The following is a 27953-nucleotide window of genomic DNA, read 5'->3' on the forward strand; positions in this document are numbered from 1 at the left end:
ACAAGTATACCTCCCAGTTATGTCTGGAAAGTCTTGGATAATTGTAAAAGTACAACAACCTCTACCAGATTTTATTGTCGTCTTAAGCGATAAAAAGAAGGGTAAGAGCCCCAGAGGGACACAAAGAACACTTTATTGTAGAACTCTCTCACAATGTAGCCAAAAGTAAAAAGCACAATACTTTGTCATTACAGAAAATGTAGGGTTTGGGAGTCTCCTTCAGATACAGCAGGGTGAGTGGGATCAGACAGCAGGCAGTCTTTTTAGATATAAGTAGGAGATGAATAAATCGGGCTCACCATTACCCACCAATTTTTGAAACTTACAGAAAAATTAGAAACTCTGAAAATATGAAAACAAAGTAGTTAATAAACATCATTAGAGTGTCTGAAATATTTTCCCATCAAACCAAAGTTGAGGTATTAAAATGTATAAAAAAGGCACATTTTTTATTTTTTTGGATAAAGTTATAATCCTGTCAGTTTCCTTTGCCGTCTGTGTCCCATTGGGGAGATTCACTTTCACTTAGGCTCCATGCACACTGGAGTTCATAAACTGCAGTTTATTGGAGTTTATGGGCTTTTTAAAAAAAAAAATGCCCATAAACTCCACTCTATGTTAGCCTGTGTCCATTTTTTTAAATTTTTTTATGTGTTCGCTTTTTTTATTTTAATTTCAATTTTTTTTTTACAATATTTGTACAGTCACCAATTCCCTTTTTCCAATTGTTTGTATCTTATAATTTATGTACCAACTCCTTGTTGGAATGTCAATTAACCAGTTGCCGACCGCCGCACGACGATGTACGTCGACAGCATGGCACGGGCAGGCATATGGGCGTACCTGTACGTCCCTGCCTTCCCGCGGGTCGGGGGCCCGATCGGGCCCCCGCCCGGTGCCTGCGGCGGTCGGTTTTCGTCCGGGAGCGATCCGGGACGAGGGGGCGGCCATTCATTCATGGCCACCCCCTCGCGATCGCTCCCGACGAATAGAAATCCCCCGTGACATCACTTCCTCTCCTGTAATGTAAACACAGGAGAGGAAGTGATGTATTCTCTCCTCCGTGTCGGTATTTTTCGTTCCGACACGGAGGAGAGCGGATCGGTGAGTTGCACCAACACTCTACACACACAGTAGAACATGCCAGGCACACTCACACCCCCCCGATCACCCCCCCAATTACCCCTGCCCCCCAGTCACAGTGACACCAATGTCATTTTTTTTTTTTTTTGCTTCGGTGTCATTTGTGACTGTAATAACTGTTAGGGCAGTTAGAGTTAGCCCCCTTTAGTTCTAATGTACCCCCCTAACCCCCCCAATAAAGGTTTAACCCCGTGATCACCCCCCGTCGCCAGTGTCACCAAGGCTGGGTTCACATTGCAGCGGTTTATGAGAACGAATGTGATTCGCACCGCACTGCAGTGCAAATCACATCCGATCTCTGTGCGATTCGAGTTCAGCCATTCGCCGCACCCGCCGCAAATTCGCACGGGACCCTTTTTTTGGCCCGCAGCAGAATCGGATCGCATGGGTGTTCACACCATGCGATCCGAGTTTGCAGATCGCACTGCGATATGCGAACTGATCTGGGGGTGTCAGTAACATTTCACTGACACTCCCAGCAGTTCGCATAGGGCAGTGTGAACTGCCGCCGGGAGGCATGCGATGCGGGAACCCGCCGCGGATTCTTGGCGTTTCCGCATCGCTCCAGTGTGAACCCAGCCTAATAAGCGATCATTTTTCTGATCGCCGTATTAGTGTCACAGGTGACGCTAGTTAGGCAGGTAGGTATTTAGGTTCGCCGCAGCTTTTTATAGCGCCAGGGACCCCCATATACTACCGCATAAAGCCCCCTGATTGCCTCCTAGTTAACCCTTTCACCAGTGATCACCATATAACTGTTACAGGTGACGCTGGTTGGTTAGTTATTTTTTTATAGTTTCAGGGCACCCGCCATTTATTACCTAATAAAGGTTTAACCCCCTGATCACCCAGCGGGTGTCATTTGTGACTAATAACTGTTAGGGCAGTTAGGGTTAGCCCCCTTTAGTTCTAAGGTACCCCCTAACCCCCCCCCCAATAAAGGTTTAACCCCGTGATCACCCCCCGTCGCCAGTGTCACTAAGGCTGGGTTCACATTGCAGCGGTTTATGAGAACGGATGTGATTCGCACCGCACTGCAGTGCAAATCACATCCGATCTCTGTGCGATTCGAGTTCAGCTATACAGATAGTATGGCTGAATTCGTGTCGCACCCGCCGCACCCGCCGCAAACTCGCACGGGACCCTTTTTTTGGTCCGCAGCAGAATTGGATCGCATGGGTGTTCACACCATGCGATCCAAGTTTGCAGATCGCACTGCGATATGCGAACTGATCTGGGGGTGTCAGTAACATTTCACTGACACTCCCAGCAGTTCGCATAGGGCAGTGTGAACTGCCGCCGGGAGGCATGCGATGCGGGAACCCGCCGCGCATTCGTGGCGTTCCCGCATCGCTCCAGTGTGAACCCAGCCTAATAAGCGATCGTTTTTCTGATCGCTGTATTAGTGTCACAGGTGACGCTAGTTAGGCAGGTATTTAGGTTCGCCGCAGCTTTTTATAGCGCCAGGGACCCCCATATACTACCGCATAAAGCCCCCTGATTGCCCCCTAGTTAACCCTTTCACCAGTGATCACCATATAACTGTTACAGGTGACGCTGGTTGGTTAGTTATTTTTTTATAGTTTCAGGGCACCCGCCATTTATTACCTAGTCTCACTAGTGTACCCCTAAATTTAGGGGTGTCTACTTTCCAAAATGGGGTCATTTGGGGGGGGTTTGTGCCATCTTGGCATTTTATGGCCTTCAAAACTGTAACGCCCTTAGAAAGCCTGAAGGCGGTGCTTGGTTTTCGGGGCCCCGTACGCGGCTAGGCTCCCAAAAAGTCCCACATATGTGGTATCCCCGTACTCAGGAGAAGCAGCAGAATTTATTTTGGGGTGTCATTTCACATATTCCCATAGCATGTGTGAGCAATATATCATTTAGTGACAACTGTGTAAAAAAAAAAAAAATTTTTTTTTGTCATTATTCAATCGCTTGAGGCAAAAAAAAAAAATATTCAATGGGCTCAACATGCCTCTTATCAATTTCCTTAGGGGGTCTACTTTCCAAAATGGGGTCATTTGGGGGGGTTTTGTACTGCCCTGCCAATTTAGCACCTCAAGAAATGAGATAGGCAGTCGTAAACTAAAAGCTGCGTAAATTCCAGAAAACGTACCTTAGTTTGTAGATGTGACAACTTTTGCGCAAACCAATAAATATACAATTATTGACTTTTTTTTTACCAAAGACATGTGGCTGAATACATTTTGGCCTAAATGTATGACTAAAATTGAGTTTATTGGATTTTTCTAATAACAAAAAGTAGAAAATATAATTTTTCTTCAAAATTTGCGGTCTTTTTACGTTTATATCGCAAAAAATAAAAAATCGCAGAGGCAATCAAATACCATCAAAAGAAAGCTCTATTTGTGGGAAGAAAAGGACGCAAATTTTGTTTGGGTACAACATTGCATGACCGCGCAATTACCAGTTAAAGCAGCGCAGTGCCAAAGTGTAAAAAGACCTCTGGTCATTTACCAGCAAAATGGTCCGGTCTGAAAGTGGTTAATGTGCAATATTTTCTAATGAATTGTGTAAGTGTAACAATATTAATCAATATGAATACTCTGACAATTTGAATCAATTAAAACTTTTTTTGATTTAATTTACTTCCTTGCTCCCGTGTGTTTCATGGAAAAGTCCCGCCATTTGTGGTCTTTTATTTAATATATTGAACCGGGATGGAGGAGGGGACTCGAACGGCCCCTTTATTCCTCATTTAAAGTCCCAACAAATTCTCTTTTTTCACACATGGATGTTTAGCTTTAATGAGCAGTGGAGTTTATGGGCTTTTTTCTGAATGCCAGAAATTTGCATTCATAGTGCAGTTTTTCACCGCCAAAAAACGACAAACGCCATAAACGCTCATAAACCCACATTAGTGTTCGGCATTCTATTTTTTCAATGCACTGTGGGATTTTTGGAGTGTCCTCTGTGTAATTTTATTATAAACGCTAGTACAAAATGCTGTTAAAAGCACATTTTTCAACCAGCTTTTTCTGACAGCAATCTGGCGTCCAAAAAAAGCTTTTTTGAGCTTCAGTGTGCATGGAGCCTTACTGTCCCATAGCCACAACAAGTAGCAAGAAGGAATCCCTGCGAATTAAGGAAGTTCCTTGGAAGTTTTCCTCTGTTACTCTTCTGGGGACAACTCCATTTACCATTATCATTGACAGTAAAAGAAAATCCCAAACAGAACAAATAGAGAGTGAAACTCCCTAATGGGGGCGCAGACAGCAATAAAAGTCTGACAGGTGTTCTAATACTTCTCCACGTTACAAAAAAAAAAAAAAAAAAAAAGGCTTGGTCTTTCGTTATACTTTAAAATGCAATATTTTCCACAGGACGCAAGTCTTCAGAGGTTACATTTTTATACAAGTCAGTATGCTAATTTAAAAACAGTTGTAAACCCAAGCGAGAAATAGTTACTGAACACAGTGCTGCATTACGCAGTTGATGCATATTCCGTTAGCACCACCAGGTGGCAAGGTTGGTTTATTGTTAAGCTCATTTCTCCACGCAGCATGATGATGTGGCAAACCATTAAATGTTAGCTGGCTGAATAGAACGGATTTGCTCATGGTGTTTAACCACTTCAATACCAGGCCTATTCTGGCACTTCTCTCCTACATGTAAAAATCTATTTTTTTGCTAGAAAATTACTCAGAACCCCCAAACATTAAATGTTTTTTTTAGCAGACACCCTGGGGAATAAAATGGCGGTCATTGCATTTTTTTTTTTTATCTTGCACGGTATTTGCGCAATATTTTTTCAAACGCCTCGTCGTTCACGACTTAAAAAATACAAAACAGTAAAGTTTGCCCAATCGTTTTGTATAAATGTGAAAGATGATGTTACGCCAAGTAAATAGAAATCCAACATTTCATGCGTTAAAATTGCGCACACTCATGGAATAGCGCCAAACTTTGGTACTTAAAATCTCCATAGGCAAAGTTTGGACAATTTTTACAGGTTATCAGTTTAGAGTTAGAGGAGGTCTAGTGCTAGAATTGTTGCACACGCCCTAATGAACGCAGCAATACCTCACGTGTGGTTTGAATGGCGTTGACATATGTGGGCGGGACTTAGATGTGCGCTTGCTTCTGAACGTGAGCTACCGGGGACAGGGGCGGTTTAAATTTCTTTTTTGCGCACCTTGTTTTTTCCCCTCCCGTCGCCTATAAGAACGATCGAGGGCAGAACCGCCGCTATGATAGTTCTTATTGTGCACAGAATCGCCAGCCGGAAAGAATTATATCTAAATGATGCCTGTAGCTGCAGGCATCATTCAGATATTCTCATGCAATGTCAAGGACGTCATATGACACCCTTAGTATTGAAGTGGTTAAACATACATTTCAGCCAAGCTTTAACCACATGCTGACCGACTCCTGTAGATAAACGTCCGCAGAATGGCACTGCTGGGCAAAGCAATGTACTCGTACGTTACTTTGAATTTCCCGTCGTGCAGGCGCATGCGCCTGCCGCGAGCTCCGTGATCATGCCCGCGTGACTCTATGTCCGTAGGGATACCCGTGATCGTGTCAGAGCTGAAGAACAGGGAGATGCCATTGTAAACACAGCATCTCCCCGTTCTGCCTAGTGACAGGACACCGATCATCTGCTCCCTGTCATAAGGAGCAGCGATCAGTGTCGTGTCACTGCTAGCCCATCCCCGAGACAGTTAGAAACACACTCCAGGACACACTTAACCCCTCCCCACCCCCCAGTGGTTAATCCCTTCACTGCCAGTGACATTTTTCCAGTAATCAATGCAATTTTATAGAATTGATCGCTGTATTAACGCCAATGGTCCCAAAAATGTATCAAAATTGTCCGATGTGTTTGCCATAATGTCGCAGTGACGATAAAAAATAAAAAAGTTCCGCCATTACTAGTAAAAAAAAATAATAATAATTTTGTTAACTTTAATAACTTTTGCGCAAACCAATCAATAAACGCAAAGTGTTTTTTTCAAAATTGGGGCTTTTTTTGTTTATAGAGCAAAAAATCAAAAAAAACGCAGAGGTGATCAAATAACACCAAAAGAAAGCTCCATTTGTGGGGGGGGGGGGGGGGGGAACGTCAATTTTGTTTGGGTACAACATCGCACCAACCGCGCAATGCCGAATCGCAAAAAGTGCTCTGGTCAGGAATGGGGTAAATCCTTCCGGGGCTGAAGTGGTTAAAGAAGAAAAAAAAAAAAAAAAACCTCACTTTTGCTGCCAGCAGCTTAGACATTAATGGCTGTGTGTGGAGTTATTTTGAGGGGACAGCAAATTCACACTGTTATACAAGCTGTACACATTACTTTACATTGTAGCAAAGTGTAATTTTTTCATTGTTGTCACATGAAAAGATCTAATAAAATATTAACAAAAATGTGAGAAGTGTACTCACTTGTGTGTGTGAGAGATCACATGTACATAAGTATTTACAGCCTTTGCTCAATACTTTGTTAAAGTACCTTTGGCACTAATTACAGCCTCAAATATTTTTTAAGTATGAGGCTACAAGCTTGGCACACCTATTTTTGGACAGTCTCTCCCATTCTTCTTTGCAGGACCGCTCAAGCTTCATCAGGTTGGATGGGGAGCAATTGAACAGCCATTTTCAGATTTCTTTGGAGAAGTTCAATCTGATTCAAGTCTGGGCTCTGACTGGGCCACACAAAGACATTCAGAGTTGTCCCGTAGCCAGGGTCATTGTCCTGTTGAAAGATGAACCTTCGCCCCAGTCTGATGTCTAGAGCAGGTTTACATCAAGCATGTCTCTGTATATTGCTGCATTCATCTTTCCCTCAATCCTGACTAGTCTCCCAGTTCCTGGCGCTGAAAAACATCCCTGCAGCACGATGCTGCCACCACCATGCTTCACTGTAGTGATGGTATTGTCCAGGTGATGAGCGGTGTCTGGTTTCCTTCAGATATGACACTTAACATTCAGGCCAAAGCATTCAATCTGTTTCATCAGACCAGAGAATTGTGTTTCATGTCAGAGCGCTTCAGGTTCTTTTGGCAAACTCCAGGCTGCCATGTGTCTTTTACTGAGGAGTGGCTTCTGTCTGGCCACTCTACCATAGAGGCCCGATTGGTATAGTGCTGTAGAGATTGTTGATCTTCTGGAAGGTTCTCCTCCCTCCACAGAGAAAAACTGGAGCTCTGTCAGTGTGACCATCGGAGTCTTGATCACCTCCCTGACTAAGATCCTTCTCCCCCGTTTTCCTAGAGGGGGCTGTCTGGCCAAACTGAGTAGAGTTCTGGTGGTTCCAAACTTCTTCCATTTACAGATGATGCAGGCCACTGTGCTCATTGGGACTAAGGATGTGCTCCGGCGTGTTTACACAGCCCACCAAGAAGACGGCACTGCGCTATCACAGGCAGTGAGACATGGTCCCGATGCGCAGCTGCAGAGATCAGGAAATGTCTTACTGTCAGCGATTAGCGCAGCGAAATGCCGACTTCATGGTGAGCTCTGCACATGGACTGTGCGAACACGCCGGAGCTCATCCTTAATTGGGACCTTCAATGCTGCAGAAATTTTTCTGTACACTTCCAAGTCTGTGCCTCAATACAATCCTGTCTCAGAGGTCTACAGACAAATCCCTAGAATTCATGACTTGGTTTGTGCTCCCACATGCATTGTTAACTGTGGGACTTTTATAGACAGGGGTGTGATTTTTCAAATCATGTCCAATCAACTGAATTTACCACAGGTGGTCTCCAATCAAGTTGCAGAAACATCAAGGATAAGTGAAAACAGGATGCGCCCAAGTTAAATTTTGAGCGTCATGGAAAAGGCTGTGAATACATATGTATGTGTAATTTTTTTGTTTATTTTTAAGACGGTAAGCTCTAAACTAGCAGGGCCCTCTGATCCCTACAGTATTTAATTGCAATGTAACGGTACTGTTTGCCCCCATGTTGTAAAGCGGTGCATAAACAGTTGGCACTATATAAACCCTGTATAATAATAATAATAATAATAATAATAATGCAAAGATTTCGAACAAACTTCTTTCAGGTTGTCATTACGGGGTATTGTTTGTAGAATTTGAGGAAAATTACGAATTTAACCATTTTGGAACAAAATATGGAAAAAGTGAAGCGCTGTGAATACTTTCCGGCTGCACTGTATGTTAAGAAATGGGCAATACTATGGATATTTGAATGAGAATGTTACAAGGAGGATTAAACTGCAAAAGACAATGCATCTACTATATCCATTCCATGCATGTGCTTCCACTGTGGAGACACTTATAAATTTGTAGTGTTAGGACTGCAAGCAACATAGGGTGCTGTGACGAGGCTTTGCAGCATTCATATGCGTTTACAAATGTGTGCCATCTAAACCCCTGCTTTTAACAGACGGTTAGACAGGTTAATTTGGTTGGTCAGCAGACTGGTTGGCGAGTTAAGCTATGGAACGGTCTTTGTTTTTTATATGTATATGTCCTCCATAGGCTCCTCACTATGAAGGCCAGTTATGGGTGTGGGCAGTGGCCAGTTTTTTGTTACTGTGTGTATATATGGTCCCAGGACACACTGGGCACCTTCGCTGCCATTGTGCTCTTGCTGGGTGTCCAATGCACTCCTGTTCCTTTTATGGAGCTTGGGCAGTCTCCAGGCACCTGTCCCACATCTATCCATTCCAAGCATGTGCTTCCACTGTGGATACACTTATAAATTAGTAGTGTTAGGACTGCAAGCAACATAGGGTGCCGTGACGAAGGCCTTGCAGCTTTCACATGTGTTTGCAAATGTGTGCCAACTAAACCCCTGCTTTTAACAGATGGTTAGACAGGTTAATTTGGTTGGTCAGTAGACTGGTTGGTGAGTTGAGCTATGGAATTGTCTGTTTTATATGCAAAAGACAATGCAGTCTATGAAAAATAGTAAGCTCTTTAGAAGACTCTTTAACCACTTTAGCTCCAGACCATTTGGCTGGTCAAAGACCAGAGCACTTTCTGCGATTTGGCACTGCGTCGCTTTAACTGACAATTGCGCAGTGGTGTGACATGGCTCCCAAACAAAATTGGCATCCAGGGAGCTGTGATCAGTGTCCTGTCACCAGGAATAGGGAAATGCTTGTTTACATCAGCATTTCCCCATTCTTCCTCTCCGTGAGACGATCGCAGGTATCCCCACGGACAGAGTGCGTGGGACCCGCGATCACACTCATGAAGCTTGCAGCGGGCGCGCCCACAATGCCGTGTTTTAAAGGCAACATACAGGTATGTTAATATGCCTGTCCGTGCCATTTTGCCGACATATCATGCGAGCCGGTCGGCAAGGGGTTAAATCAGCAGTTTTGCAATTATGAGCAGTTTATTCACTCTATGGTTCCATCTACTTCTCTTTATTTTGCATAAATTGCACTAAAATGTTCTGTATGAAAACCTGAAAATAAAGGCAGCTCTGCTATATACTCCCTATTAACTCCTGGCATTATTCTAATTTATTCAGTTAAATAGTTACATTTCAGCTGGTCTTAGTGCCTTTGTCATTCACACAACAGACAACTTACCTTCATCTTTATACTTGATGGTTACTTCATCATTGGTAGAGAGTTTTCCCCTAAATACTCTCTGCATCATCAGGACCAGCTCATCATAGGTGATGTCTTCATTGTGGATTGGAATCCTGCGAATGTCTTCTCCAAGCTGAGCCTTAATAATCAGCTTGCCACTTAGGTCCAGTTGGCCATTCATGTTGGAGTCCGTGGTGGTTTAAGCAGCTTTAGAGACAATATAAAAACATATTACTAATCAAAACATCTAAATATTTTACCAACCATTACCAAAAAAAAGTGTCCCATATCTGACAGCGAACTTGTGGGTAAAGTAGAACTGTAACTCACCACAGCACATAGCTGAGAACATAAGTGGCCAGCACACACCACTTGAAGCAGGAACTTCTATGACATAACCTCCCATATCAGATATAAAAATATTGTCTCAATAGACAGTTCCCACAGGTAACAAAACCTGTGCCTTCTCTGTTGACAGGTGCATTATGAACTACATTGTGAAACAGGAAAAAAAAACCTACCTAACCCCCAAGAACTGCAGAAAAGGGACTTTCATCAGCAGTGCAATATCAGTCTCTAAGGCTGGGTTCACACAACTGCAAATTGGATGCAGGTTTTCCCACATCCAATTTGCAAGTCTGGAGACTGTGACCGGCTCAACGGAGCCGGCTCACAGAGGCCCAGGATGGCTGTGGAGCGAAATTTATCGGAGTCCTGTGCGTCTTCTGGTCAGTATCGGGTCTGAATTCAGCCAAAAATTCCCCATCTTTCCCCATATAGTTTCAGGTCCGCATTCAGCCAAACATTTGGACTGAAATTGGACCTGAAACAGTGCATAGGGACGCACTGGAACCTAGCCTAAGGCCCCTTTCACACTTGTGCAACTTGTCCTACGACTTGGAACTGCAAAGTCGTACCCCATGATTTCCAATGAGTACCATTCATATCTCTGCAAATTCAAGTTGGTTTCAGGTATCAGACCATTTGCACGAGTATTGAATTTTACAGCGAATAAAAAAAATCTGATGTTTTTATTGCGCAAGAAGCGTTTCTTATTTTGTAAGGATGGTGAGAGACGAGATTCAGTGAGAGTGGGGAAAAGTGGAAGGTCTGCAGTCCCCGGAACAGCTAGAGTGCATGGACCTGGAAGAGTGGCTGGAGAAGGACTGAAAAGTGAGGTCCTACTAGCAGTAAGGCAGAAGCAGGGCCGGGCTTGGTGTGCACACAAGACCGAAGCAGGGACAGGAAGTTTGTGCTGGATGCGGTTTCTGCTATTTGTGTAGAGTGAAACTGATAAGTGTTGTGCCCAACTACAGCGTTTATCTTCTATGGGGCAGTGAATGGAACTTTTAAAGGATCAAAGTACTGAGCATGGATTACTCAGGAAGGAAATTCTGGATTGAGATATTATCTGAAGCCCAACATTGGACATGGGAGATTGCAGGTTTTAACTCGTGGGTGTATATGGGGATAAGGAAACACTGATCCTCTTTTTTGTATAATATTAAAATACTCATATAATCAAGAATTATAAGTACTACAACTGCAAAGAAAAACAAGATGACAGTAACAGGAAAAATAACCTCACAAAGAGTAAAGTTTGGCTATTAATATGATTGCACTATAGCCACCTGCAGCCCCTACAAACAATAGGCATATAATATACCAGTAGCAAGTTTGTGAACATCCCATTTTATTCTGAAGAAGTGAAAATGCTTCCAAATCTTCCAACCCATTTACACTTGTCTATTTTCCTGCAGTAAAATGCATGCGTTTTATATAAAAATAAAATAAATTCAAGCAGAAACCCCCTTTAACTATGCAATAAAAAAAAAATAAATAAATAAATAAATATTTTTGTGTGTGTGTGTGTATATCACAAGGAAAATAGAAAAATGGTCACACTCATCTATGACAAAGTTTTAGTTCACAAAAATGTAAACATTAGAATGATCCAGGATATAAAAACAAGGATTTAGATAATTTGAAGAAAAACAAATACGCATTTAATACTTAGTACTACATTTGGAATGCTGGCAGGAAGGCTACATTTAAAAAAAATAAAAAACAAAACAAACAAAAAACACACACAGGTTCCACATTGTCAGCTATTGATAATATTATACAGTACGCCCACAAAAGTATCACCTTATCATTGGGATATGATAAAGTAGGGCTTGACAAAAAGGCTTTGAATCTAGGAACCAGTTAAGTTGGGAGCCATTTTTTTTTTTAAAACATACATATCTTATGGGTCAAACATGTAACATGTTCCCAAATTTATATTTTCTGAAAGCAGGGACTGGAGAACAAAATAGTGGTAGTTCCAATTTTTTAGGTCACACACTATTACCGCAAAGATAACACAAATTTTCAGAGAAATAAAATATGAATAAAAAACACCCCACATTAAAAATTACTTTTAGGGGCAAATACAAAAAAACAATAAAATTACCCAATGTTTTGGTAAAATATAAAAGCGTATGGGTCGGATGCCTATTTTTTTTTTTGGGGGGGGGGGGGGGGGGGGGAGATGGGTGCTAGAGGTGCTAAAAATTCGCCATCACATAGGGGGCAAAAAGTGATGATTATTTTGGTGACAGGATCCATTCATTACGCTCTCTTTAACCCACAATCTTCCGTTTTCCAAATGATTGCACAATTAGTTCTAGCTGGCCCGTCCAAAAAGGGTTTAACCACTTCACGCAAAACGACAGACCCGTACTTCGGTACTTTGACGCTAAATACCGGGGTTCTGGCAGCAGCTAGCTGCCATAACCCTGGTATTTTCAGGAACGCCGTGCGTTTCTCTTTAAGATAAAAGTGGTCTCTGCAGCGGATTCTCCCGGGAGATCACTTATCGGGGGCGGGAGAGGTGCCCACCCCCTCTCACCTCACTCCGGTCATCTCCACTGTTTACCGAACCCGCCGGCTGCGGCAGAGATGATCGCGTCCTCTCCAGTGTATGCCTGGCTGCCGCGCGAGGAGGGGGGGGGGGTGGCCCCTGCTCAGCTCCATGGCATGGAAGAGCAGAAGCGACGTCAAACATCACTTCTGGCAATAGCTCTCAAAAGAAATTTAGCCGTTTAAACACACTGCTTGATTACTTCTGCCTTACTTCCAGGACAGACTTAGGTCATGACACAGGAAAGTGTTGACCAGTTGAGGGTAGATTATGCAGGGTGTGTGCTAATGAGATCAGCTGGTCAACTCCTTCCTGTATCATAACCTAAAGTCTCTATGAAGCCAGCTATGAAGAGAGTGAGGCAAGCCTGCGTAGAATCAATGGAAATATGTTTTATTTTTGCAAAATAATTACATTCATACTATATTGGTATATAGGGGAGCTGGAATTAAAAAAAAAAAAAAAAAAAAAAAAAGGTGAACTAAGCCTTTAATCTCAAAACATCTATAAATTGCTAAATGCATATTTAATGGAAACTTTGGGTGAACATTGGTATATGCTTAAAAGGGTAACTCCACTTTTGTGGGGGGGAATTATAACGCATAATGGATTGTGACACTAATTTTGTTATTGAATATTATTTAAAAAAAAAAAAAAAAAAAAAAAAAAACTTTCCTTGTCAATCTGCAGCCAATGTAATTTTTTACATTGGTCTGCCTACAATACAAGTTAGATTTCAGGCATCCCTTGCAACAAAAATGTCATTTTTTGAGAGATACTTTCAATAGAAACCTAAAAAGGTATGCAGGCCCAGCACAGCAGATTTCTTCATTAGTGCCTTGTAGCTCCACACCTGACAGTTAATTGTGAAACCACTCCCATTAGACCCACTAAGCACAGAGAAACACACAGGGATTTCTTGAGAACAAAAGACCGGAATCTGCAAAATAGCTGGTTATAATCCTTGCAATGGACATTGATCACCCAGAGGGGAATGTTTTTTCTCTCCACAAAAGTGGCGTTCTCTTTAAATGGTAAGAGGTTATCAGGTGGGAGTTGACTCTGTCCCAATGGCAAATAGTATGGACCCATGCAGCTAAAATCTCAATTTGCACTCTTTATATGAAAAAACCACATAAGGTGCTTTTCTTTTGGTATATGACCCTGATCCGTCTTAAAACCATTTACCCTTTGGCTTCAGACTGCTGTTGGCACTGTCATAGGCGTCTCGTCAAATTGTTTCATATTTATTGGCAATGCCCACTTCTGCAATCCTACTGGAGATCGTTTCAACGACCTCCTTCAGAGGCTACTTGATGTGTGTCCCCTTTTGCCCGCAGGTATTTCTCTTAGGGCTGCTTCCTAATAGATTGACTAAACTGGCTAAAACTCTCGCGCCACATCCTCACAGCTGCTATAGGTCTTATTGCCCTCCCGTGGAAGAGGCAAACCCCACCATCCTCCAATGATTTGTATGCTAGTATTAAAGTGGTTGTATAGTCATTTTTATAACTTTTACCTACAGGAAAGCCTATAATAAGGCTTACCTGTAGGGAAAAAATAAATAAATAATCTAAACCTGTACAGTTTAGGAGATATTCCCCTCGCAATGCGCCGCTGACGGCGCATGCACACAGGTGATTCTCGGCTGAAAGTCTGGCAGGCACCGGATCCTGCGGGAAAGAAATCTCCCGCGCGCACATATGGGAGTGACGATATCGCAGCTTCGGCCACTCATAGCGCCGGAGCCGCGATACCCAAAAGAAACGCAGAGGGAGTGAGTATGTCAGCTCCCTCAGCGTTGATCGGGCCAGACGTCGGTGCCTCGTTCGAAGGTAAGTGCATACTAGCTCACTATGCCTTTTCCTTTGCAGGTCAGGAAAAAAAAAAAAAAAAAAAACCTTCAGCGGGTTTACAAGCGCTTTAAGGATGTAGAAGTTATGGAGTCCCTTACAGCTTGCCTTACCGATGTGGTTGAGCGACGACATAATACAGTGTGGGAGCCTGGGCACTTGCAAGAAGACTCCCCATGAATGTTTTGTTTTTTTACTACCGGAGGATATGGCATGCTCCCACCCCCACCCAGGAGTGGGGAATTCAGGCACCTCCAACTCTGACTTCTTACCTTCTCCATCTTTATTTCCTTTTTTCTGTTGAGGTTATATTTGGAAGTCAGTTAAAGGACTCCGAATTGTTTTGGGCTCTTATTAGGCCTGCTAAGCTTTGTCTGGTACATTTCAGGATCTACCCAAACTGATAATTCTCCTGAAGCTAGACTGCTTATCCTTTAGGTAACCATATATCATTGTAATTTTAAACTGCCTTGCAGCTGCACTGATTTTCTTCCTGTATGTTTAATGTACATCGGTCTGTTGGGAACCTCACTGGATGTCCTTGTTGCTTTTTCTTATTCTGTTGCATTTTAAAAAATTCAATACAAATTGAAAATTATAATAAAAAAAAAAAAAATAAATAAAATAAAAAAAAAGGGAGACATCCAGGGTCTAAAAGACATGTCTCCCATGCAGGTCTCCCCTGTGCTCCACTGAATGCAATTCAATGCGCATCACACTAAAGCACATTATTTCCCTGCCTTGATGGATGGGGAGACTCAACGGGGACCCAGAAACGATGTCACTTCCAGGTCAACAACTAGAAGGGGACCCTCCCCCCTCTACCCAGTGGCACCCGCTATGCCAGTTCCGGGCCTGCAGATGGGTACATGGGGGGGGGGCTGGCAACTGTGGTGAGAATTTTGGTTGCAGCCCAGGTGCTAGGACGAAACTTGGCAACCTAGGGGTTTGTCAAGTCCTGTGATAAAGACGGTACAGGGTGGCCCAAACCTTGTCCTCAAAATGTCACCAACATTGCACTGAATGGTTTTAGTGCCTCAGCAATACAATTTAGCTTTCTGTGTTGCTTATTATGCAGCTTTCTGTTGGGGAGATTTGGGAAACACTGTTTTCAAAGGCATGTTTCTTACAACCTAATTGTTGTGGCCGAGAGGGGTGTTCTTGTACATCTGGGCACATTTAACCACTTCCCGACCAGCGCACGACAATGTACGTCGACAGAATGGCACGGGCAGGCATATTGGCGTACAGGTACGTCCAATATTCAATGCCGCCCTGCCATCGGGAGCGCGCCACCGGCAACAACATTTTTCCATTCTGCCTAGCAACTAGTGACGCTGATCTCTGCTGCATGTGATTGGAGCAGAGATCAGTGTTCACTAAATTAATGCCCAACCCCCCCACAGTTAGTAACACACCCCTAGGAACACTTAACCCCTACACTGCCACCCACTGGTTAACCCCTTCACTGCCAGTGTCATTTACACAGGAATCACTGCATTTATATAGCAGTGATTACTGTATAAAATGACAATGGTCCCAAAAATGTGTCAAAAATGTCCGATGGGTCCCCCACAATGTCGCAGTCACAATAAAAATCGCTGATTGCCGCCATTACTAGTAAAAAAAAAAAAAAAAAAAAAAAAATTATTAATAAAAATGCTATAAAACTATCCCTATTTTGTAAACGCTATAACTTTTGCGCAAACCAATCAATAATCGCCTATTGTGATTTTTTTTTACCAAAAATATGTAGAAGAAAACGTATCGGCCTAAACTGAGGGAAAAAAATGTTTTTTTTATATTTTTGGGGGATATTTATTATAACAAAAAGTAAAAAATAATGCGTTTTTTTTCAAAATTGTCGCTCTATTTTTGTTGATAGCGCAAAAAATAAAAACCGCAGGGGTGATCAAATACCACCAAAAGAAAGCTCTATTTGTGGGAAAAAAAGGACGTCAATTTTGTTTGGGAGCCACGTCGCACGACCGCGCAATTGTCAGTTAAAGCGACGCAGAATCACAAAAAGTGGTCTGGTCTTTGACCAGCAAAATGGTCCGGTCTGAAAGTGGTTAAACACGTCTGTGCACTGCAGTGCCGGCAGACTTTTTTTCCCAGGCAGCTGCCGCCTGTAACAGACATTTACGGACAATATAAAAATTGTCCGATTTCTATAAACTGTTAATAAATTTACAGAGTTTGCAACCCAGGCTCCAAGGCAACTTCTAGCTGCAGTACATCTGTACTGAGCCAGGGAGAGCACAGGCAACCAGGCTGTGCTGCCTGCTTAGAATTACAGGAGGGCCTTGAAGTAACTGGTATGCAGGTAGTAGTAGGCAGTGCAGAGTCAAATAGCAAAATTCAATTATAGTATGAGAAGCCTAAAATATGCTGCTGGGTAGCACAGCACATGGATTGAGGAGACCATGCTCAACAGCAAGAACAGTTTGTTTTTTCTGATCAACCAATAAGGAGATCAAAAAATAAATAAAACATTTTACATCCATTTATGGGCAACTTTACTCTTATGAGTACAGATGACAAAGTGGAGGAAACTGGGTGTGCGGCTTCAAAATGGATGTCAAATTAAGATAGGGAACTCCTGCCATTACAATAATGTATGACATTATACGTGCCTGGAGAGAACAGTGATGTACAGTTAGGTTTCAGAGCATCATAAAAATGGCAGTTAACCTACCAGTTGATGAAATAAAAATTATATATTGCACAATGAGTGTGCAAATAACCACCATCAAGCTGGCCATAGAGGGATAGAACTTCAAACAAAAACTCCTATGTAAATTCATACTAAAATTATCAGAACGTTTGAAAGATTAAATTTTCTTTTAACATTTATTTTTGAGATAAATGCACTTTGCTGAACGAAAACCAGAAAAAAATAAAAATAAAATCCTGCTCCTTTAATTTTTTTCATCACCTACTAATGATTAGAAAAAAGTGAACAACCCATTTTACTATAAAAAATGTTATTCAAAATTCTACCGATCTATGGCCAGCTTAAGGTAGAAGAAAACACCAGACAGTGCATGAGTTTCTTTATCGCATGTCTTACGTTTACATAGCAAGTTAACATTATTACAAAACTAGCAGAACAACTTGAACTACCACTGATGCATGCCAACTAACTAAACCTTTTATTATGTAAATATTTGCAGTGTGACTAAAGAGTAAAATTAAATATTTCATATGAAGAAGAAGGGGGCTTTACTAGGTTCTCTAGGCTTATCTAGAATGTTAGCCCTTCTGAAGACTTCTGCATTTTTCCACTTGCAAAAGTAACACAGCACCTACAGTATTTGTGTACAAATGCCCATGCAGGTCTGTGCAACCCTGAGATATTCATCTTATAGCACATTGCAAAGGTTTCTCATACAATAAGACCAGGACCAATGTCTCCACATTGCTGTTACTGCACAAATATGCATACTTAGGAAGGGCAATGGAGGAAGCATACGTTTGTACATTTGAAAATCACTTACATGTTACGATTCCACATTAAACGGCTGTTTAAAGAGATTAAAGTGGAACTCAGGGGGGGGGATTGAGTATTGCTCTATAAAAAGAAGTTACTTCGAATGAAGATCATGCCAGGTCCAAATCACTGAAATATATATATATATATATATATATATATATATATATATATATATATATATATATATATACACACACACATATACACACATATACACACATACACATACATACCCAAATTCACAGCCAGTTCATAAAACTGAGAGCTCCGGGTCTCCATCCACTCAAAGAATGTCTTCTCCTCACAAAATACAAGGAATTATGTGAATCTATAGAAAGAAATCCTCATGTCTATTCACAGAATGGCTTGCAATTTGTGAACAGACTATAAAAAAAAATTCTGGAAGAGAGGGAGTGGAAGGTGCAGCTAAACACTTTTCCTTACTATAGAAGACCTGGAACACTCAGTCTTAATGCAGGATGTACAAAACTGGCTGTGCCCTTAGGCACCAAAGGTGCTAGGATTTTGTTTTCCGTAAAGGGCATCAATCTCAAACTGGCAAAATCGTAGTTCTGCTTTAAAAGTTATTGTAAACTCTTGTGTTTTTTCACCTTAATGCATCAAGGTAAAAAAATAAATAAAAAAAAACAACTAAAAAAATAAAAAAACCTTCTGGACAATGACCGACCCCTACTGGTTTTAAAATTTTATAAAATAGAAAATATATATATATATATATATATATATATATATATATATATATATATATATATATATATATATATATATATATTTTTTTTTTTTTTTTAAATGTGGTCTTTCCTTTTTTAATAAAAAATAAAGATCGCAGAGGTGATCAAATACCACCAAAAGAAAACAATAAAATTGTCATTTGGGTACAGTGTTGTATGACCGCGCAATTGCCATTCAAAGTGCGACAGCGCTGAAAGCTGAATATTGGTCTGGACAGGATGGGGGTTTAAGTGCCCAGTAAGCAAGTGGTTAACCTACAGCCAGTGTGGCATGCAAAATATAAAAAGGACACATCCTACCCCTACGTGGCATAGAGCAACAATGGAGTTAGGAGCAGAATTGTTAGAATTGTTTTCAAAACTACTTATTAGACACAAAGCACCTATGTGAGCCCTCAGAAGGAATCTAATTTTCCAGCTGAAAGATCCATCCTATGTTCTGTATATCACTTGATAAACAGTCTGTGAAATATGTAAAGCACATACAACAGGACTCTTCTATGAATGGATGGACAGATACAGGATTGTCAAAACTTCATTCAAAATGTGTTTCTTCTGTATAGAGTGGGAAAGGGTCAGACATTTTGTTGCTTTTTTATTACAGGGGGTGGGGTGTTGGCGTGGCCTTACTGGGCATGCGAACAGTGGTTTTTATCCAAGCTCCCGCTGCTGATCCTATCACCGATCCCCTTATCAGCACTCATTCCCCTCACAGACGGCCCAAACCTCTCCAGGACACTGCTAGGACATTGCTGGTGAATCCTGTCGCCATTGCAGTGGCGCTATGACAAAAAGGGAAAGGGCAAAGAAAAGGCGTCCACGGCTGATCTCCAAAATGGCACCCAGACCCCTTTCCAGCAGTGTGCTACCCCCCCTCCCCCCCCCCCCCCCCCCCCCCCCAAGGACACAGTGAGTAAAACAGGCAAGTCCACTAAAAAGGACCACAAACCCTCCACCACAATATGCCATTCTATACTCAGAAGCTGCCTGGCCCAAATAGTCTGGAGACTAGGAAGCACTTTTTTTTTTAGGAAGCAGGCCTTTTACAAGGAGGATGAGCAGACAGGGTGCTTATTATCTAAAATGGTCAGGGGGGGGGGGGGGGAGACCCCCATTTCTGCTCTGCACTTATCAAATGGGACACTGACCAACTCCCCTGAATTAACACTGGATGAATTGTGGCAGTTCTATGACAAACTATCAACCCAAATCACAGCAGTCCTTGTCGGACAATCAATATTCAGACCAGGTCAACTCTTACGCACCTTTCCCCAGTGCATAAGAGGGCTCTAGACTCCCCTATTAAAGTAGAGATTGTGGTGGCCATAGCCTCCTTTCTGCAACTATTGAAAGTATATAATGCCTTGGAGAGGGGGTACCTACCAGAGTCTATGACCAGAGTGTAGGGGTGCACCAATTGGGTTTTTTGGTGCCGAAACCGATACCGAAAATGAAAAATACACTAGGCCGAAAACCGAAACAGCACCGATACCGAAACCTTTTTAAAAAAAAATATGTTTATACAGGAGATGGTCAGAGACTGGGGACACGGTACAGGAGATGGTCAGAGACTGGGGACACGGTACAGGAGATGGTCAGAGACTGGGGACACGGTACAGGAGATGGTCAGAGACAGGGGACACGGTACAGGAGATGGTCAGAGACAGGGGACACGGTACAGGAGATGGTCAGAGACAGGGGACACGGTACAGGAGATGGTCAGAGACAGGGGACACGGTACAGGAGATGGTCAGAGACAGGGGACGTGGTACAGGTGTCCCCCATTGCAAGCCAGTGTGCCCCATTGCAGCCAGTGTGCCTGTGTCCCATTTTGCAGCCAGCCTGTGTCGCGCGCCATCACACACAGCCCCTCCCCCTTGTCCGGGCACTTTGACAGATCATCCGTCCAATCCTGCGGATGATCTGTCTGTCTGTCTATCTAAGTGCCCGGACAAGGGGGAGGGGTTGTGTGAGACGGCGCGCAGCCTGGAACACACAGCTATTGAAATGAAAGCTGTGATGTTCCCGGCGCTGTGATCAAACAGGCGGCGGAGGCAGCTCTCCTGAGCTATACACCCCCCATGATGGGCGGCACCAGGGGCGGGGGGTTGAGCCCCGCCCCCATCCAGGCCACGCCCCATTTTCAGCCGTTTTTCTCTTTCGGCAAATTGTCGAAAAGTGCATTTTTGGCCGATATGTTTCGGTGCATCCCTACCAGAGTGCATATTGTATTACTTTTAAAACCAGGCAAGATATCCAGACCCAAACTCGTATAGACTCATATCTTTGCTACCTGTGGACAGTAAAATGTTGGTCAAAATGCTGGCTACACGCTTAAACATTTCACTAATGTCATACACCCTGATCAATCAGGCTTCATGCCACTTAAATACACACCTATTAACATATGAAGGGTCTACCTTAATATGCAAACTCAGGCCGATAATATGGGAAAATCGAGAGCTCCTGCCACTGTCACAGAATTGCCCTACCTGTGGCAGACTGAGAAGCTTTGGCCTGGGGAGGTTTTTTCTCTTGTGGGTTCAACTACAATATCACTCCCCTATGGCCTCTATCAGGGAGGGAGGAAGGGTATCAAGGCCTTTTGGCTTGGGAAAAAGAACGAGGCAGGGATGCCCAATTTCCCCTGGTCGTTGAACCTCTGGCAGTAATGATACATGTGGACGGTCAGATAGTGGGCGCAATACGGGGAGCTGTACGAGAAAATAACCCTCTATGCTGAGGACATGTTGATATTTCTCAGGGACACTGACAACTTCCTTAGGCTCATATTTGGGCCTAACAATTAATTGGGCAAAGTCTGACCTATTGCCTTTGGACATGGATGTCTCCCCAGCTCTAGCTTCTTTTTGCCCTGTGGTCTGATCGTTCCAGTACCTGGAAGTGACAATTTCTCCTACCATAACAGACTACTGTGCACTTATTATGCCTCTCCTACATAGGTTTAAAGCTGAGATCACAGTATGGAATAAATTATGGCTTTCGATGAAAGGGAGAACAAATCTCATAAAGATGATATTTATACCCCAGCTTCTCTACTTTCTTAGCAACTCTCCAGTGGTGGTCCCTTTATATATTTTTAGACTTGCCAATATCATCTTCTACACTCGGCTATGAAAGGATAAATCCCCTAGGGTTAAATGTGAACAGCTCCAATGACCCAAGGATTGAGGGAGGTAGCCCTACCAAATCCATGGATAAACTACCTGACAGCGCAATTGCAGCACCTGGTCAGAGCTTTTTCACTCAGAGTAGATGCCACACAGCCACTGTACCTATCTGCATTAGCTGTTATCCAATTTCACATGAAAACACAAGACATACCAGGGGCTTTAGAATCCTCCTGCTTTCATACATCTAAAGGAATGTTCCCCACGTAATCCTTGCTGCAGAAAGTTTTTTTGAAGGTGCACTCTCTACAGGGTGTCATCGGGTTTACTGAATACAGCCCAATCTGGCACAACTCTGTATACACAGAGCTGGTGAAGCTGCCTTGTGCAGGGATGTGGAAACATTGGGGCATCATTCATTTGAGGCAGGTCTTCCAAAGCGGAGTCCTCTGCTCCTTTGGAGACTTGCAATCCGCTTACCACCTCCCCTCCACGATACACTTCTATTACCACCAGCTTCACCATGCTGTTCACTCTCAGGACCTGTCAACTGACTGGACCCGATATGTTCAATCAGCACAAGACACTAAGGGGTTTATTTCCAACTGCTATGGGATGCTGCTACCATCCTATCTAGAGGGGTTCCCCCTGTAATGCCAAGGAAAAATGGGAGCAAGATGTAGGTCTAATTGACAATGAGTTTTGGGATAATGCTCTTGAATCAGTATTGCAAAGCTCACTTAACACTGCACAAAGACCTTCCTAACTAAACATTGTGTTTAGGGTGCATTATACCCCCTAAAACTACATCGCACAGGCGTACTGCAAACTCCACTGTGTGCCAAATGCAAGGTTATGATGGGGGACAGGATACATCTCTTGTGGTGCTGTCCGAAACTACATTGTTACTGGGCAGCAGCACCAAATTAACCCACCAGATGTATTCTGGGTATCCTGGACGATCTACCACTTACGCATCTTCAAAAAAACTGCGATTAACAGAGCCCTGTTTCAGGCCAGCAAGCGCCTCCTATTGCAGTGGTAAAGTGATAGAGCCCCCCGCACATAAAAAGGGTTTCAAGTAAGGGACACATCCTTAGGTTTGAGAAATTAATACTCTAGCATTGTGGATGCTCATACAAGTTTGACCAGCTATGGGATGGCTGGCAGTATCTGGTTTGACAATAATCGCAGATGAGCATCAAGTAAAAGATACAGCCATACAGTGCCCAGAGATGTATACATTTTTGTTTTTTGGTTTAAATACACTTCCAAAACTAAGTGCATCAAGAATTCAACAGTACCCACCCAAACCCACTACTTTTCCATTAAGTAGAGAAAAACCCAGCAAAAAGCTGAATGTTTTTTCTTCTTAACCCATACACAATGAGTAATACTCGCGTAATAGTCCAAAAGGACAGAAATTGGCCACATCTCTAAGCAGTCAAAGTCTATCTGGTTTTTATTTATTGTTGTACTATAGCCCCAAGGAACTAGAATTACAATTCCAAATCAATCTCATTCTGGCTTTATCAGCTGAACTGCTGCCTGAGCAAAGTGTACCAGTTGTACAAGATACCAGCACCTCATCCAGTATACCCAGAATAACTAAGTGGTTGTCAAGCCTAAACATTTTTTTACCATAAACAGCCCCTGAAGATTTCACCCCCTTTCTGACCAGAGCACTTTTTACAATTTGGCACTACGTTGCTTTAACTGACAATTGCACGGTCATGCAATGCAAAAATTTGCATCTTTTTCCCCCCCCACAAATAGAGCTTTCTTTTGGTGGTATTTGATCACCTCAGTTTTTTTGCGCTATAAACAAAAACATGACAATTTTGAAAAAAAAAAAAAAAAAATTATATATATTTTTTTTTATTTAAGTGGGGGATATTTTATTATAGGAAAGGAAAAAAAAAAAAAAAAAAAAAGCATTTCTTCATCGGTTTAGGCCGATATATTCTACTTATTTTGGGGGGGGGGGGGGGGGGAATCACAATAAGCTTATATTGATTGGTTTGCACAAAAGTTAAAGCATCTACAAACTATGGGAAAGATTTATGGCATTTTTATTAGTAATGAAGGTGACCTGAGATTTTTAGCGGTATTGAAACTGACACTTTGGAAAAAACTTTGGGACAATTATACAGCTATCAGTGCTATAAAAATGCACTGATTACTGTGTACATGTCACTGGCGGGGAAGGGGTTAACTGTGTGTTCCCTCAGTGTGTTCTAACTGTATGGGGATAGGACTGAGTAGGAGAGGAGACCTATGGCTGTTCCTACTTGCTAGGAACAAATGCCATGTCTCCTCTCCTCTGACTGCACAGGGATTTGTGTGCACACACACAAATAAATCCCTGTGCTAGCCAGGCGCATCGGGTCCCCCGCCTTGCAGTGGGCGCACGCCCTCTGGTGGCCGAAAAGGGGAAGGACGTACCCATACAGGACTTCACCCAGGAGAGACATTCTGCCGCAGTATACCTGCGTGAGGCGGTCGGGAACCAGTTAACGCATTCCTTGCATTAAGGTAACAAATGTTTAGGTGTCAGCATCCCCCCCTCACCGCCCCTGCCCCCCTTTTTACTTAAATGATACTTCATTCAATCCAGTGTGGTGTACCTCTGCAGCTCTTCTCTGCCCTTACTTCCAGGTCTCCCTGGCTTCCAGTGCTGTCAATCAAGGTGTGACAAGGGAGCTGGGCTGAGTCCTGCTGTCTGTGTCAATGGACGCAGCAGGGCCCGGGTGTGAGCAGGCACAAGTTCCCCCATAGGAACCAGCTTCCCATGGGGGCACTGGACAGAGAGGTGGAGGGCCAGGAGTGCCACAGGGGACCCGAAAAGAGGAGTTTTGCAGGCGCTCTGTGCAATTCCACTGCACACAGCAAGTATGTAGATACATTAATTTACCTTTGCAATCACTTTAACCACTTCCATACCACTGATCATCATATGACATCCTGGGCTTTCAGTGGAGATATTTAAAATGTTGCCTGCAGCTGCATCAAGCTAACCACTTGATTGTTTTTACAGAATACTAACAATGCTTCTACTGGCTCGCCTGGCGGAAGTTTACCATAGAGCTGACCGAGGACCAGATGATCCCCGATCATCTCTATGACGTCACGTCTGTCCCCAGCAGTAGTAAACACTGCCGTGTGTTTGGCTGAAAATTCACCCAAGATCTCTCCTTAAAAAAAAGGGAAAGTGTAAATAGAATAAGCAAAACAATTAAAAAAAAAAAAAAAAAGTGTTTGAAAAATTGCTGTACAGATACCGTGTGACATAAAAATTGCAACGGCTGCCATTTAATTCTCTAGGGTAGGGGTAGGGCAACCCTGACCCTCCAGCTTTTTTTGAAACTACAAGTCCCTAACAATCACAGGCATGACTCTTAGAGGCAGAGGCATGATGGGATTTTTAGTTTCACCACAGCTGGAGGGCCGAGGTTGCCTACCCCTGCCCTTGGGTCTCTGCTAAAAAAAAAAAAAAAAATTATATATAATAAATCTCAGAGTAATTTTCTAGCAAAAAAAATTACAATTTTTACGTGTATGAGAGGAATGCTGGAATTCGCCCAGTGTGGAAGCGGTTAAAAAGGATCTCCACCCTATAAACAAATATTTAAACGTCAGCAGTTACAAATACTGTAGCTATTGACTTTTAAACAGACAGACACTTACCAGTCCCAGGGTCCAGCTCTGTCAGATTTCAGGTAGGCAGCCAACAGACTCCCTGCAGCTTCACAGCTGGCTGCCCATGAGCAGCGCTGCACCCCAAGAATGGACCTGCTGTCTCCCGTGACATGTCCCAAGAGGCTGTGTGGGAAGGAGGGTGGGCTGAACTCTGGTCTGGATTGGTGGAAGGAATTATGCCTAACTGTGGGTGTCGTTGGACGGAATGGTGCCTCATCATTCTTGTAAGCAAGAGGAATCGTGCCTTCTATCAGTGAAAGAATAGTGCCCCAAGGGCTGGATTAATGCACACAAAAGGGCCACTCTTGAGAACACTGGTCTAGTGTTCCAAAAAATATTACTTTTACTTATTTAATCCCTCCCAAGACTTCATTGCGCCTGGTCCCCTGAAGCTTTTTCGCTTAAGCACTGCGTTGGTCAGTCGCAGCTGCAGTGTACAATGCAGCAGCATTAGTCCAGCACTGCAAGTGAGGAGGAGGGCCTGCCCACAACCTAAAGCATCAGAGAGTTGAGCGCTGACTGCCTGGAGGAGTGAGAGAGGGTTAAATACAGGATTTTTTCTGGTAGCCCAGGCAAAAATTAACATTTATCCCTTGCATTGCATGAGGAATCCCACTACAAGGGTGTGTTTTTTCAGTTTGCCTGAGTTATGCTTTAGTTCTTTAATAGAGGACAGAGTAGGGAAGGGTTAGTCTCCCTGTCTGTGTCCCTATATTTATCCAAAACAAGAATGAAAGTGATGAAAAAATACAGAGGGACAAATGTTCCAAATGGGACACCTGCAGCAGTTTCAACTAAGTGAGCATTTCCCTCACTTTGTAGAGATGTTCTCTCGCTTTCTGTTGTGGGAGGGGGGACAGGATGCAAAAAGAAATCTCCCCACTTAGACAGAAACAGCAAAAAGACTTGGCTTTAGATATACTTTAATGCTCAGAAATCTATTTTGGCTTTCTACAAGCCAGCAAATGTGCTTTGTGCTGGAGCAGGACTTTCCTTGGGATCGCCACCATCCCCAAACCGAAAATTAAAAAGTGGGGGTGCAAACAAATAGAACGTCCAATTTAATTTTCATCTGGTGCTCTGTCCAGCAAGTCTTATTTTTCAACTTCCTTTAAAGTAAAATTAAAGTTGATGTGTGATCAAATAGCTGACAGGCAGGGTTTTTATGACCCCTATTGGTCTCTTCTGCCTGTCAGCTGTCATTTACATTTACGGCCCTGCAGTGATTTAACGCCCACGTGGATTTGGCATCATCACAGCCTGGCCTATCAAGTGGCTGAAGGCACAGGACCCGGAAGGAAGACCGGGCAAAAATAGATGCAACAGGTGCCCGCAGGTTCGGCCCCGGTGCTGTGCTGGAGGACACCATGACAGGCAAGTCTGCCATAACGTACTAATATGCTGTACATACTAGTACATTATGGCAAAACACACTTGGTCTTTAACCACTTCAGTACAAGGCTACCCCCCCCCCTCCATCTTAACCTAGCTAATTTTCAGCACTGTCACTTTTTAAGTCACAATTGTGCAGTCATGCTACACTGTACCTAAACAACTTTAATCATTTTGTTCCCACAAATAGAGCTTTCTTTTGGTGGTATTTGATCACTTCTGTGTTTGTTTGTTTTTTGCTAAACAAATAAAAATAAAAACCAAAAACTTTGAAAAAACAAAAAAGCTTCTCTTTGTTTCTGTAAAGAAGTTTTCTCCTTGACTGATGGCGCTGAGGCGGCACTGGCAGGCATTTCTGACGGGCACTGATTGGCATCCCTGGTGGTCCAGGGTGGCATACTTGGTGGCCCTGTCATCTGTGGGGGGGGGGGGGGGGGGCGCCGCGTTGATAATCAGCGCAGACCCCCGTCAGGAGAGCCGCCGACTGGCTCGCCTCTACTTGCACCTGTCAGACGTAAGTGAGGAAAAGCTGATAAACTGCTCTTCCTGTTTACACAGCGATCGGCTGTGATTGGACACGGCTGATCATATGGTAAAGAGTCTCCGTCAGAGAATCTCTACCTAGATCAGACTGACACGCTGCATCACAGGCGCATGCCAGACGTTATCCTGAAAGACATCATATGACGTCCAGTCAGTATAAACAGGACCAACGCCTGGCCGTCATTCTGCTATAGGCCGGGCAGGAAGTGATAAAAAAAAATTATAGCAGACTTCCGCTTTAACAGACCAAGCTGTCCAGACAAGGTCACAGTTAGAGGGTGGAGACAAACCATTTAAACACTGACAAGAGTGCTTACAATTACAGACTTTTTTTGAATGGATAGCGAGGTATATCAAATGACAGTTGTGGTAGATGTTGAGTTATTGTATAGAAATTGTAAGGTGTTACAGAAAAGTTGGGCGGACATGTGTGTAGGAGGCGGTCTACCCATAGGGGGTGTACGGGTGAGGTAATGCTGGTCATGCAGCGTTCACACAAGGCCGGC

The 27953-nt window shown here is 43.1% G+C and overlaps 1 protein-coding gene across 4 annotated transcripts in view; it reads right to left on the reverse strand.

The window, feature by feature from the left end:
* The window catches only part of TFG (trafficking from ER to golgi regulator), a 48200-nt gene that overhangs the window by 20003 nt on the left and 244 nt on the right, over nucleotides 1-27953 (reverse strand). For all 4 annotated transcript variants that reach the window (XM_077482517.1, XM_077482516.1, XM_077482515.1 and 1 more), the window contains exon 2: nucleotides 9674-9883. In XM_077482517.1, coding sequence (XP_077338643.1) covers nucleotides 9674-9857 — 184 coding nt within the window. In that variant the 5' untranslated portion in view covers nucleotides 9858-9883. The remainder of the gene's footprint in view (nucleotides 1-9673; nucleotides 9884-27953) is intronic.

This window comes from Lithobates pipiens, unplaced genomic scaffold (genome assembly GCF_037356315.1).
Source record: "Lithobates pipiens isolate NorthernLeopardFrog02 unplaced genomic scaffold, aLitPip1_a1.2 Scaffold_16, whole genome shotgun sequence".
Classification (NCBI taxonomy): domain Eukaryota; kingdom Metazoa; phylum Chordata; class Amphibia; order Anura; family Ranidae; genus Lithobates; species Lithobates pipiens.